The sequence below is a fragment of the Tiliqua scincoides genome, chromosome 4 (assembly GCF_035046505.1).
Source record: "Tiliqua scincoides isolate rTilSci1 chromosome 4, rTilSci1.hap2, whole genome shotgun sequence".
In the NCBI taxonomy this organism is placed as follows: domain Eukaryota; kingdom Metazoa; phylum Chordata; class Lepidosauria; order Squamata; family Scincidae; genus Tiliqua; species Tiliqua scincoides.
Window position 1 is genome coordinate 105,657,779 of NC_089824.1, and position 14,813 is coordinate 105,672,591.

Consider the following 14,813-nt stretch of genomic DNA (forward strand, 5'->3'; position numbering starts at 1 on the left):
TGAGATCAATGCGGAGCCTGGAAAGGTCAGGCTGGCAGACGGCTCCGGGGAGAGGTAAATGTGCTGCTCTCGGGCGCGGGGGGGGGGGGGGGAGGAGAGGCTGGGCTGCCGGAGCAGCAGCAGCAGCAGCTCCTGAGCCTCCGCGCCTGCCTGCCTCCTGCATCCCGGGCTCTGCTGCAGTTCTGATGCCCTCCTCGTCTGCCGCGTGTGAGTAGCGCTGACAGGCGATCGGCGGGGAAGGGGCGAGGGGCCGGGCAGCGGCAGCTGCATCTGCAGCCAGGTGATGGGGCGGGCGGGCGGAAAGGTGCTTGCAGTGCAGGAGTGGAGGCGGCGGCGCCATCGCTCCCTGCCCAAGCGAGGAGGGGCTGCAGAAGCCCGGGTGCGGGTGCTGGACCCTCCGTGTCCTTGGGAAGCCTCCAGCTTCTTTTCTCCAGAGAAAGACAGAAGCAGAAGGATGCCACATAGATCTATCTATCCATCTATCCATCTATCCATCTATCTATCTGATGTATGAGAGAGAGAGAGAGAGAGAGAGAGAGAGAGAGAGAGAGAGAGAGAGAGAGTCCAGTGTCCTGGAGCCTCTGCTACAACCAAAGCAAGGCTGAGATGCTTCTCCCAGAGTGATGGAGAGATGACAGAAGGCAAGGTTGTCGGTGTCCTTGGGAAACCAACATCAGGGGGACAGGGAAGGTGGGAGAGAGAAAGAGCCAGGAAACTGTCAACACAGAGCGGAAACAGGAGGACACCAGTTTCCAAGAGTAACAGAAGATTCAAAGAAGCAGCTCTCTTAGGTCTGGCTGGGAAGCAGGGTTCCCTTTAGGAGACCTTTCCCTTTCTTGTCCTTGCACCGACTTCCTTGATGGATAGCGCAGAGAGAGAGAGAGAGAGAGAGAGAGAGAGAGAGAGAGAGAGAGAGAGAGAGAGAGAGTATAATAACCTTTTCTGGAGGTTAGATTAAATCTTCCCTGCTCAACCCGGGCTACTGACACCAATCTCTCAGCAACATCAGAATGCGGCTCATAAAAGGGAAGCTCTTGCGTTGGTGGGTCAACAAGAAGAAAGGAACAAAGGGTGCAATCCTAACCCTCTTTCCAGCAGGGGGGTAAGGGCAATGCAACTCCGAGGTAAGGAAACAAACATTCCTTTACTTTGAGGAGGTCTCCATGAGTGCCACCCAACTGCAAGATGCCACACATGCCCCATTGGCAACTTTCTATGCCAGTGCTGGAAAGTTGGTTAGGATTTGGGCCAAAGTCAGTCAGTAACCCACCTGGAGAACTTTGGAGTATTGGGTATTGGGTTGGAGTAGTAGGAATATTGGGTTGGAGGACCACAAAGACATGTGGGTACAGGAGGGCTCTGACCTTTATCGCATCTCTTTTAGATCCTAATGTCAGAGCAGAACAACACCAACGATGGGGCCGTGGACTCCCAGCACAGTTTGTATATGCTGTTCCTCCTGGTCCTGGTCTTTTTCATCATGGGCCTGGGGGGACTCCTCATTTGCCACATCCTGAAGAAGAAGGGCTACCGCTGCCGGACATTCAGTGATGACCTGGACTCTGACAATAAGGAGTCACTGACCCAACTGGAAGATGGTGAGTAACAAGGCAGAAAGGCTGAGAGGGAATCTGGCCTTGGAACAGTCCTGGCAACTATGGTAACCCCCTTCCCAACAAAGTAGTTAATGAGTCATTCAAGGCTACTGACTCTGGAAGTCAATGGCCTGGGGAACCGCACCTGAATTATAAAGCAGTGATTGGGGTGAGCAAGGCCTAGTGAATTCTACTGCAAAAACATTCAAATTCCATACATCCAATCTAATCTCTGTGAGAATATTTAATTAGGGAGATTAAAATAATTCATCTGTGTAGGGCTGTACAGCGCTCAGTGTTCAGTCCTGCCAGTTTATCACACTTGACAGCTTTCACTCTTTGCGGGCTGCAGTTCTATACACACTTTCCTGGGATTGAGTCCCATTGAACACAATGGGATATACCAGGGATGGGGACTCAAGTCAGGTGCACATTTTTTGCTGACTCGTGGACTTTTGAGTCGCACACATGAAAGACTCCACAAAACATCAAGGGCCCCCTGATTTGGCACTCGTCCCCACGTGTGCAGACTCGAGTCTGCCTGTGTCTGGGCATGCTTATTTACTTTTTTCATGGCATGAAAGACCACATGGGGCCATCATTCAGCCTGGGCAAGTAGCAGGGAAGTTCCAGCCAGGAGGCAGGGAAGGGTTAATGCATCTGAACAGATGGGGGAAGGCAGGAGCAAACTCTTTTGCCCATCTCTGATATAAAAAAAGGAACAAATGATCATTGGACAAAGATGGCATCTGGCCTGGATGCCTTTAAAAGGGGATTGGACAAGTTTCTGGAGGAAAAATCCATTACGGGTTACAAGCCATGATGTGTATGTGCAACCTCCTGATTTTAGAATTGGGCTATGTCAGAATGCCAGATGCAGGGGAGGGCACCAGAATGAGGTCTCTTGTTATCTGGTGTGCTCCCTGGGGCATTTGGTGGGCCGCTGTGAGATATGGGAAGCTGGACTAGATGGGCCTATGGCCTGATCCAGTGGGGCTGTTCTTATGTTCTTATCTGATATTTTCTTTGTCTGAGGGAGGGCAGAAGAAGGAAAGGGTATTCTTGCCTTAGCGTTGTCTGCAGGAGAGGGGGGAGGGAGGTTTTTCCCCTGGATGAATGAGGAGAGAAGGGGGGGGGGAGGTGGTTTCTAGCTATGCCGAAAAAATTCATGGCATGGCTCAAGCAGGCTCATTGAATGACTGGCTGCAGTGAGACTACTTCTGAGGAGAGTTGGTAAGGATTCTGTTGTCCTGATAAACCTTGCAGCTGCTGCATGTGACCCTCCTCCCTCTTGCTGCTTCTGTCCCCACTCTCTCAGAGTCCCTCCCACCCTCCCACCTTGTTTACAGATGGGCAGTGATAGCAGGGGAGTGGTTAAAGTGAACTCCAACACACACACACACTTCCTGGCAACAGCTCCATTTTTTTTCCCATGGCTGGCTTTTTAAAGGGGGTGACTCGACTTGAGTCCTTTAGAGTCACGAAAGGGTGACTCAGCGACTTGGAAAGTGCCCCTGTTATGACTTGTTTTTGAGTCGAGTCGCAGAGGGGTGGTAATTCTCGACTCGACTCAAGTCAAGCTGTGCTGGATTTGCCCATCCCTGAGATATACTTCTGAGAAGACATGCATAGGATTATGCTGTCAGTCTCCTAACTCTGACTTTGCTCTGTTCTGTTTCACCTTCACTGTTCTTACAGTTCAGTTCTATGCATGATTACTAAGCAGCAAACCTTGCTGTTTTAGGTGAGGTTTATTCCCAGCTAAATATGCATTGGATTGCAGCCATATGTGATCTTGTTGTCATTTAAGGTAAATAGAGCTCCTTAGAACAAAGCAAAGTATATTTAGCTTTCATGCCTGCTCTACCAACTTTGTGGCTCATTTGCCTATTGATTAATGTTCCTTTACTAAAGTGGCATTGGTGGATAGCTCAGATAGAATCATAGAACATTAGAGTTGGAAAGGACCTTGGAGGTCATCTTGTCAACCTCCCTGTCCAGTGCAACTCTAAGGACTTTCAAGCAGAGCTTGCAAAATTTTATATTTGAGTTAAATCAGCTACTTAGGGTTAGCAACATTCCTTAACTAATTTTGAAATCAAGAGGAAATCAAAGCACTCTCTACGTGCAGCAACAATATTGTCTAACAATATATCATCGATGACTAAAGAAACCCACTAAAAATGCCGCAATACATCTGTATTTTACATGATTTATATTCATTACCTCTGCGGTATCTAGCTCATTGCTCAGGATTGACAACTCAATCCTGGATGTGCCCACTGCATATAAGACAATAAGAGTTCTGTGCTTGTCAGTAGACAACCAAGCAAATATGGCATGTTTAAACTTTGCAGGTCATTTTGGCCAGATATGGATATGGATATGGATTCAGAAGTTCCTCTCAGATCTTAGCAAGGGGCAGTAAAAGTATACAATGGATGGTGTCTGCCACGTTGCGCAAAGCACACAGGCACAACCATTCCTCATATGGAGTACTATTATAGTGGCCATATTCAACTACTGTGTCTAGAGTCAGAAAGCACAGATTGTTGTTTGAATATAAAGATTTGAGAACTGTGAGGTAATTTGGCAGACAAATGACATTTGACTGACATACACACTTGCATTAGTTTAATATTTTTATCAGAGCAAGCAACCATTTACCCATCTTGGTTTAACCAAGTGTTTGCAAAAGACATGTTCTATCCATTTAATCAATTATTGAATGTAGATTCACCAAGGCAGCATATAACATTGTTTTTTCCTTCCTGTATATTTTTGAGTGAGATAATTGAGGATGAAATTATCAACTGTGGACCTTTTCTCTTGAAATTATGTCCGTTCTTATGCAAATACAGAGTTATCCATAACCCACTTCCATCTGATTTAATGAACGCTGACTGTATAATTGGCCAAGATGTCAATAAGGCTTGCCGGACGATAATTAGCTGAACGGCATCAATTTGCACACACACCCATAGGGAATAATTATGATTGTAAACCAACCAGATGGGAATTGGCCATCTGGTTGGTTTACAATGGGAATTGGCCAGTTTGTTTCAAAAAGTCCTTCAAATATAGGAACCTACCTATGACAGTCAGTTTTGAAAAGTTTATCAGCAGGTAAGAAATCCTCCCCAGGGGCTTTACTGTTAAGTCTGATGATTAATTTTCTAATTTCTTCCTCTGATAGCAGGGACCAGAACTACCCAGAACAGTCAGCTAGACATGATCATGAAATCTCATCAGTAACAGTGTAACACAGTATTTCACCTGTCCCTAAGTTAAACAAGGCTGTAAAAAGCTGCTCCCATTATTATTGTTATAGTTATGATGATGATGATGATGATGAATGTAAGTACTTCTATGATATTTCAAATGGTTATCCTTGGCTGCAGTTAGTTTCCAAAATATGGCAGAAGCATAGACTCATGCAGCTTTTTATAGATAAACCTTTTTTAAGGCTTTATAGATATATTTTTTTTCTCCAGTCAAATTTCTGTTCTTTTCTTTTTAATACCTCTTACATTGCTCATATGGTTGCTTCAATATTAAGGGCCCAATCCTATCCAACTTTCCAGTTCTGGTGCAGCTGCAATGCAGCCTCGAAGGAAAGGAACAAATATTCCCTTATCTAGAGGAGGCCTCCATGGTTGCCCCCCACCACAGAATGTAGCATATACCCCATTGACACAGCTGCACCGGCATGGGAAAGATGGATAGGTTTTGGCCCTTAGTTGCTTGTATATCACCTTGGCTCTCAGCTCTTCTTGCCTCTAGCCTCAGTTACTATTTAGCTTAACTTTCAGTGAAACTGCCAGTCAAACCTTCTGTCAAAAATGGTCTGAACTGAAAAACTAAATTAATAAATTACTAAATAGTTAGTTGGCAACCTTCAGTCTCGAAAGACTATGGTATCGCGTTCTGGAACAGCGTCTAGTGTGGCTGAAAAGGCTGATTCGGGAGTGAAAATCCCTTCCACACTTCCACACTAAATTACTAAATAAATAACTGAGAAACAGTGCAATCCTATGTCTAAATGGTGCCAGCATCCCTGCTGCATGTTTGCAACATTCATCATATCCTAAGCCCATGTAGCACAAAGGTGGGGTGGGTGGGTGAGAGAGCTCCACTGTGATGTGGCCCTCTCAGTGACTCTGCCAGTATCCATTGGAAGCCCAATAGTACACACCAACCATGGGGTGATGGTCCAATGATGGCCCCACATCTGTCAGTTGGGCAAGGAGCCAGTAATGCCACCCACTCAGCCCAATACTGGTAGCCAGCAAAGTGCAGTCAGGTGAACGAGCAGCCACTGTAGAGCCACTGTTTCCACCCACCGACCTACCCAGCATCCCCTGAGAAAGAATAACACAGTAGCAGCCGCCACCACCAACCACTGGGAATTGCCCCAATAACAGTAGTGCACCACATACACAACCTGTCTGACCCAAGGATGGCACAGGCAGCAAGGAAGCAAAAGCAGAGAGCAATCAGGAATCCCAGTCCTCAGGCTTTGAATCTTCTTATGCCATTCATACTCACACTGACAACAAATACCAACTTGATTGCAGCACAGCAAAGGAAGGAAGATAATTCCCATGAGAGAGGGCAGGCATGAAGAATAAACAAATGTCTCAACAAGAGTTGATCCCTCCTTAAGGGAAGGCCTGGGATGAGCCTTAAGAGGGGAGCCCACCAGACTCGTGCAAAACAGGGTGTTGGTATTCCAGTACACTCACACCCTAGCTGGGAGCTAGGCAAGATATGCCCATCCAGGAGGCTTACTATAACCAGCATCACACTCACCTGTTGCATCACTGGTCAGAAACACCCATGACAGGGCCAAAAGAGGAGGCTGAGATAGATCTTGAATAGTTGACAGGGCTATATTTTAACCATTCAGCCACAGCAGGAAACATGCAAAGAGCACCTCATGGGGCATTTCACATCCTCAAGTACCACAAACAGGCACAGCTGGCTGGGAAACTGTAGCACATGGACCAAGCAGATGAAGCACTACATAGACCAATCATTGGGCATCCATGTGACACAGGTTCCTATTGCAGCAGCCCCTTCATCTAGCCACATGCCCTTTGCATCATTGCTGGGACCTGCAGCCCAGTAGCACCAGCATAGCTGTCATTAGGCTGCCCTCCTTCTCCTTCCCAACTATCTGCCACTGGTGCAGCTGTAGTTGCACAAGCATCAAAGAACATGCACCATATCCTATACCAGTGGTGCCCAATCTTTAGGAGCCTGTGGAGCACTGAAGCAAAAATGGAAATTGTTGTGGAATACATGCAACCTCCCCACCCCCATACAAAAAATACAATTAAATTTGTAATAATTAGAGAAGATTTATTAGATTTATTATTTATAAAGAAGATTTGTGGCTTGCTGTTTTTGTTGTGGGCTGTGGCTGTGGACTTCATTCTCTACCCTCTCTGGTGGTCCGTGGGGGAGCACTCGCTTGGCAAGATGTGGGAAGTGATTGAAGGTGATCTTTTCTTTTTCTGGAGACTTTGCGTACCACATCTTAGGATTTCACAGACCATCTGTGGTCCACAGACCACTGATTGGAAACCAGTCCTATAGCGCCCAGATTGGCATTTCTGAGGTGTAAGATTGGGCTACCCATCACCTCTGTGGAACTCCTTGCCACAGGATGTGGTGATGGTGTCTAGCCTGGATGCCTTTAAAAGGGGATTGGACAAGTTTCTGGAGGAAAAATCCATTACGGGGTACAAGCCATGATGTGTATGCGCAACCTCCTAATTTTAGAAATGGGCTATGTCAGAAGGCCAGTCTCAAGGGAGGGCACCAGGATGAGGTCTCTTGTTATCTGGTGTGCTCCCTGGGGCATTTGGTGGGCCGCTGTGAGATACAGGAAGCTGGACTAGATGGGCCTATGGCCTGATCCAGTGGGGCTGTTCTTACGTTCTTATGTTCTAAACTTTAGAAATTTAGCTGCATAAAATCTGTTCTTAATTTTATTGCCCAAATGCTCAGTTCACTTAATCTATGTCTTGGCTGTGGCTTCAAATTTCACTGATGGGCCTAATGACTTCCAAAACAAAATGTGCATGTACTTTGAGGAACATATACTAAACCTCAGAAGGTTGATCTTCACTTTCTGGATTTGATGCAGTAGTACGAACCAGGATTATTTAAAACTTGGACAACAATTCCGCTGTTGGAAGACAAGATGCAGCTTCAGTCCAAATGATGTTGGGATGATTGTAGGTCAGAAGAGAGAAACCTATAATTATTTGATTTGCTAGAAAGACATGAAAGCTGTCAGGGAGCTTCTCTGCTCTCTCCTTTTGCAGCAGTTTGCTGCCAGTTTTTCCTGGAGTACATCAATGCTCACTCTATTGTTACAGGACTGCCTGTGGTGTTTTTTTTTTCCCCACTGCTATATATTCTCATTTCAGATGAGGATGAGGACATAAACGAAGACACTGTTGAGAAGATAGTAAAGTGCATCATTCAGAATGAAGGTGGGTTTATCCTGGGTTCAGCTTTTGGGAATCTCTAGCATCCAAGGGCCTTGATTTGACATATTTCTGCTTTATTCTCTTTGTAAGCAAATGTGGAGGTCCTGAAGGAGATGCTGAAGGATGGCAATGTTGATCTGCCTCTGCCTGTGCCCGTGGCTGGGCTTGTGCCAGTGCCGGTGCCCAGGTGAGGAGAAAATCCAGGTGCACTTTGGTGCCATTACATCTTGGAAATCTAGTCATATATTCTTCTCCCCTCTTTCACAGTCACATTTGTTTGTTGCAGGCTGCATTGAAGAGGAGCTTAAAAAAACAAAAACCACAGCCCTTATTTCAGTGCTAGGAAAGGACAAAGGGCAAATTCTGTGGCTTCCTAAACTATATGTTATGGTTCCAGATGTTCCTTGAAAGTAGAAATGGATCAAGGCAGTTTGGTGCATGGGATGGAAGATTCAAACAGAGCTCTCTTTCCTTCAATGCAGGGGTGCCCAAACCCCAGCCCGGGGACCACTTGCAGCCCTTGGGGACTCCCAATCCAGCCCGCAGGGAGCCCCCAGTCTCCAATGAGTCTCTGGCCCTCCAGAGACTTGCTTGAGCCTGTGCTGGCCCAATGCTGTCAGCATGAGGTTAAGCTATTAAGCTATTAAGCTATTGCAAGACCTTCATTCATTCTTATAAGTTCCATCTAATATATTCATTCAGGTAAATTTATGTAAATTTATTCAAATTTGAAATGTAAATTAATTCTTTCTTTCCCCAGCCCCCAACACAGTGTCAGAGAGATGATGTCAGAGAGATGTCAGAGAGTGTCAGAGAGATTATCCCTATGGGGGTTTAGAACAGCCTGCCTATGTAAACCGCCTTGGATTAAAGTCTGAGGAGAAATCTGATGACCAAAGAAAGGCGGTATATAAATACCTGTATAAATAAATAAAATGTGGCCCTCCTGCCAAAAAGTTTGGACACCCCTGCTTCAATGGATGCTGGGATTGTATTGTATTTTTGCACAGCTCCCCTTAATTTTCATAGGGCTTGCACAGGATAATTCCCTGGTGGATGATTGAGCCCCGTGAATTCTGCCTTGTCTCTCTCATTCTGCTAGTCTTAATGATAACCAACATTTTCTGCATGAGGTGGCCACCTGACTTTGCCTCATGGTAGGTTTTTCTCTGTAGGATTCAGCTTTCCTTAGGAGCAGCTGCTTATGGGAAACTACCTTATACAATAGTTGATCTTTCGTCCATCTAGGGTCAGTATTGTGAACAGATTAGCAATGGCTTCCAGGGTTTCCAGATGGGAATTTTTATCTGCCCTACCAGAAGCTTGAATCTGGGACCATTTGCATACAGAATGTGCCAAACCACTGATATTCCCCCTAAGGTTAGACTTCCAAAAGAGTGTGTCATGATCCCTTAGGGCAGCGGTGTCCAAACATTTTGGCAGGAGGGCCACATCATCCCTCTGACACTGTGTTGGGGGCCGGAGAAAAAATGAATTAATTTACATTTCAAATTTGAATAAATTTACATAAATGAATTTATTAGAGATGGAACTTATATTAATGAATGAAGGTCTTGCTGTAGCTCAAGGCCTATAAAAGGCCTTGGCACAAAGCAAGGCTAACCTTTCCTTTGCAGCCACTGCTGCATCACAGACGTGAATCAGCAAGTTAGTGGAGGGAGCCCTTGCCCCACAGCTCAGTTGAGAGATCGAACAATCGTCCCCATCCTGAGAACAGTTGCATTGGGCCAGCACAGGCTCCAACAAGTCTCTGGAGGGCCAGAGGCTCACTGGAGACTGGGGGCTCCCCGAGGGCTTGATCGGGAGCCCCCAAGGACTGCAAGTGGCCCCCAGGTCGGGGTTTAGGCTCCCCTGCCTTAAGGCATTGCGGTACACTCACAGGGGCAGCATGGGATATCTGTGGTGGCCCCTCCTACCTGTTCCCCTGGGAGCCACCATCTTAGATCTTGTGAAATCTCATGAGAGCGCGGCACTCAAATCTTGCAAGATCTGGGCACTGCCATCTTGGATCTCATTAAATCTTGTGAGATTTGGGCACCACTATCTGGGAGCTTACAAGATTTTGCAAGATCTAAGATGGTAGTGCCTAGCTGAGATAGGAAGAAGAGGCTGCGGGGGCATCATGACCCAGGTGAGTTTGAGAATCACTGCCCTAAGGTGTTTGTGCTTCTGTGTGAACCACTTTGGTTGCTGAACGGCAATGTCTTCCAATGTCTTGGTGTTTGGCAATGACATCCATTTGCCATCACTTACCCAGTTCAGCCAAGCTCGGCTTCAAGCCGTGCAACTGCACAGCTTAGCAGGAACACTGCTTCATATCACTGAGCCACTGCTTTTCCCCATAGCTTTTCATTAGACTTTGTGCCCTGGGGTGATATATGCTCCAAGTTTAAGAATTGTGGCAGTGATTGTCTTTTCGATCTCTTTCTTCCAGTGGCCTCTGTCCCCGTCGCAGCAGCCAAGAAGGTGGTGTGTCCCATCATCACACAGTGCACCTGGGTTCAACACGAGCACCTTGCATTCTGTGTAGTCAGAAAAAGAGACACTCACTGCATCGACAGGGTCGATCTAAGGAAGGCAAAGTTCGGATGCACCCTGGCGAGACTACTGTCTTCTCTGTTGGCAGGTACTTGAAAGCTGGCAGAACATTCCCCATTTTCCAAAGAGGAACTGGAATCCCCCTTCCACCCTATGCTCCTCCATGCTGCAGCCAGCAGTTGAAAGTGCTATTCTGCCATAAAGGAGAGGCCTTAACATGAACACAGCCCATAAACTGTACATGCGTGACAATATTATAGCCTGTAGCAAGGGTTGCCTTGCCAAGAAGCAACGTGAAACAGATATATGGTGGCAGCACCCTTGGTAGAGCAGCAAATGTCTGCTGCCCTCTCCAGCCTTGGTGAAAGCTAGTTTGAAGAGTATCACAACAGTGGCAGCCTCCTCCTTTATCAAGTGCTACTAGAAGAAGAAAGGGAAATATTTGCCCCAGATCTGGGATCTGTTGCAGTTCCAGGTCACCTCTTTCATTCTACTTGGTGCTTACAAAGCACTAAGTAGGCAGGCAGAGGCCATTTGAGCTTGTGAACAAAGTTGTAAACTGGGGAGTTTTATGTGGGAGTTTTGAGGGCACATAGATAGATAAGCTGGTGGGAGGTGGGCTAGATGATGCCACTGTTGGGTGGATCTATGACTGGCTGATGGGTCATACCCAGATAATGGTTGTCAATGGCTCCTCACCCACTTGGAGGGAAGTGACGAGTGGGGTTCTTCAGGGCACTGTCTTGGACCGGTGTTGTTCCATATCTTTATAAATGACTTGGATGAGAGAGGACAAGGGACGCTCATCAGGTTTGCAGTTGGCACCAAACTGGGAAGGACAGCTAATATCCAGAGTAGGGTTTTCCAAATTGTGGTTTGTAACCTGATGGGTGGTGTTTCGCAATCCCACGTACACTGGGCTGCAACATGATGTTCCCTGTAGTGCTGCAGAGCCTTGCTGGGAGTCCCTGGAAGCTGCTTCCAGGTCGTGCTGGACTCCATTGGCCTCTGCAGGCCCCAGGATGCCCTGCAGAAGTGACCGGAAGTGACTTCCGGTTTGCAGTTGCAAATGGGCAATTGTTTCCAGTCACTTCCACAAGGCATTCTAGGGACCACGGAGGCCAATGGAGTCATGGGCTGGCACAGGGGCTCCCAATAAGGCATTGCAGCAGTACAAGAAGCAATGTGTCATGACTCATCATGGAAGATGAGCTGAGCCGAGGCACTAAAATGTTTGGGAGCCACTGCACTACACCATTAAAGGGGCGTGAACAGTCTCCCAGCTTTCTCAAAACTGAAAAACAGCCATAAGGCACTATCTACTTTAGTGGAAAGGGGGGGGGGACACTTAACCCTCTTACTTCCTTGCATTGTTCCACTCGAACCTGTCCTCCTGGCTTGCTTTCCTATGTGGAAGGGAAAGATATGGGGTTTCTCCCCTTTGAGTGTGCAGGAGAGGTATTTTTGAAATTGATGACACAAACAATTCTGCTCATGAATTTTACTAAGAACCTCCAATCACCTAATTCATAGTGGCTGATAGGAAGAATGACAATACAAACTCACTGCATGTACCCACTGTCCTCAAATTTAACCCAATTCTGCCTTCATTGGTGGGATGACTTCAGTGTGTCCTCTTTTTCTCCTGTAGATTAAAGCTGATGTATGCCTCAGACCTTTGTGCCTAGCTTCTCCAAATGCTTGTGTGGACACATCTAGTAAGAGAAATATGACAACAACAGCCATTCTATAAAGGGATGCATGTATGCATGGAAGGGGATCAGGTTCTGACAGAGGACCTGATGGGGAAAGGGGAAGATGGGGCTGTCATCTGCGGGAGACCGTTGGTATGTTTAGGAGAATGGAATGAAGGAGACATCCACACACGCATGTTGAGAAGCTGGGCACAAAGAAGACTGAGAGCAGGTGAGATGGCTAACTAAACACTTTTAAAACTACCTAGCAATTTAAAATGCCAGCAACTGATAATTTTCAATATTTGAAAATGTATTGCTACCACTTTCAGGCTCTTATAAACGTCTGGTTCCAGACAGTAAATACAACTTTTGTTATACTCCTTGCTAAATAACATTTTTAAAATCTGAAATGTATGCTTCAGGTAAGTTTGGGCATGATCCTAACCCACTTTCCAGCACTGACATAAGGACAATGCAGCTCCGAGGTAAAGGAACAAGCATTCCCTGACTTTGAGGAGGCCTCCGTGAGTGACACCCAACTGCAGGATGCAGCACACGTCCCATTGGCACCACTATGCCAGTGCTGGAAAGTTGGTTAAGATTTGGGCCTTGTACAGCAAAGCATACACAAGTACATTAAAATCAGCAGATGAAAAGTTACCTTTGTTGCTCATACAAAGCCTTTATTCCCAATTGTATTTCTTTAGCAAGGCAGCATATTTCTCATGGAAAATAAGGGCCAAACCACACACAACTTTAAACTTGTCTTTAATTAATAAACTAAAACACAAAAAGTGGGTGGTAAGTTGTCATTTTAAACCCCTGAACAACTGTGGGGGCCAATTTGGTGTCCTCAGGAAAATTCCAACCAGCTCTGGTCACTATTGGCATAAGAAAAGGAGAGGTTAGCATGCTGAAAGAACTGGTACTAGGTGTCAGGAACAGAACTGACACTAAAGAAATGTTAAAGTAGCTCAACTTAAGGATGTGGTGGTGGCTTGTGTCATTGCCGAAGGTCAGCAGTTTGACTCTGTTGGGCCACTGCTCCAGCAGCTGCACTGCCTCTTGGTTCGTTTCCAGGCCCAATTCAAGATGCTGGAAATCTTGAAAGCTCTATACAACATGGGGCTAGGATATGTGAGAGACTTCGATATAAATCAGGTCGTATTCTCCAGTCATCAGAGGAGGCCCTCTTAGATGTCACCTCTGGAGGTGGAAGGGGTATAAGCAAGAAATAGGGCCTTCTCGGTAGTGGCACTAAATTTTTGGAATTCCCACCCTCTTAGTTTATGCTCCCTCCTTACAAGCTTACTGTTGGGGCCTAAAAACTAGCCTTCTGATTGTGTTGTGGTTATTTAATACTGGATGTACTATGGGTTTTATTAGGATGCTTTATTTGTATTTTACAGGCTTTGCCCTTCTATTAAGAGGTGACTGCTACTGCTTTGTGGTTTATTTGTTGTGTTCTGTAGTTTAATGAGGTTTTAATGATGTTTAATTTTATGCCCTGCCATGTTTTAATTTATGAAGTGTTTTATAATTGTATGAATCTGTAAGCAGCTTTGGGTGCCCTTCAGGGGAAAAGTGGGGCACAAACTGAATAAACAAACAAACAAACAAACACACATTAGACACGGTGACACGTTCTGAAAACACTGTTGCAGAAGAAGGAAAGCAAGAAGACGACAGCCTATGAACAATGTTGATTGAATGGTAATGGTGAAAGATCAGGTGTGGAAATAAAAGCTGTTATGCTCAAAGGCCAGGAGCACATGGGGTGCTATAATGTTAGTCCTAGTATAGAGATGGGGGGTGGGGAAGGAACATTAGATGCAAGCATTGACATACCAAGATGAGAGAATGGGAGAGTCAGGGTGCAGGCACCATGAGTAGGATCGCCATGTCTCATCAGGTGTTAGCTTCTTTCATGAGTTTACAGGAGGCAAGAGGAGGAGTCAATCAAGTTATTTTCCATGGGGCCCATTTCCAGCCTGTCAAACTGGAGTGAAATGGCTGTGAAGACATTCTAAAATGTTTAAACCCCACATACTCTTTCCCAGTTGTTCTTCCAGATCTTGCTCTCTTTTTTTCTGTGGGAGAGATATTGGAAGCTGAGTACAGGCAGCAGTAGCATTTGAAAACGTACCGAAAAGAAGCTAATGATTCTGCACTGGAGCTCAGTTAGGTTTGAGACTCACTAATTATCACCAATTTTCAATTAGCACCAATCAGCAATTATCCCTAAGCTCCAGATCTTTTTCCAAGTCTTATACTTGGTTCTTACAGGGTGATCTGTCACTATTGATTTTTCTGGTTTTCATTGTTTTTTTCCTAGATTCCATGTCACGCACATTGAGAAGAAGCTTGCTTCCCAGGATTCACAGGAAGAGTCCCTTCCTAACAGCAAGCAGGACCTTGGCTCTGTTGATGTAGAGCAGGAGATTCACAGTAGTCAGAAA

General features: G+C 45.9%; 1 protein-coding gene across 1 annotated transcript; it reads left to right on the top strand.

Moving 5' to 3' along the window:
* Positions 1-1,390: 1,390 nt before the first annotated feature.
* On the top strand, positions 1,391-14,810 carry RELL2 (RELT like 2; the record flags this gene model as incomplete). The annotated part of the gene is made up of 5 exons (XM_066624522.1): positions 1,391-1,598; positions 8,036-8,101; positions 8,189-8,285; positions 10,554-10,745; positions 14,690-14,810. Coding segments are annotated over exons 1-5 (684 nt in total), but the record flags the coding sequence as incomplete, so codon positions are not given.
* Between the last annotated feature and the right edge of the window lie 3 nt (positions 14,811-14,813).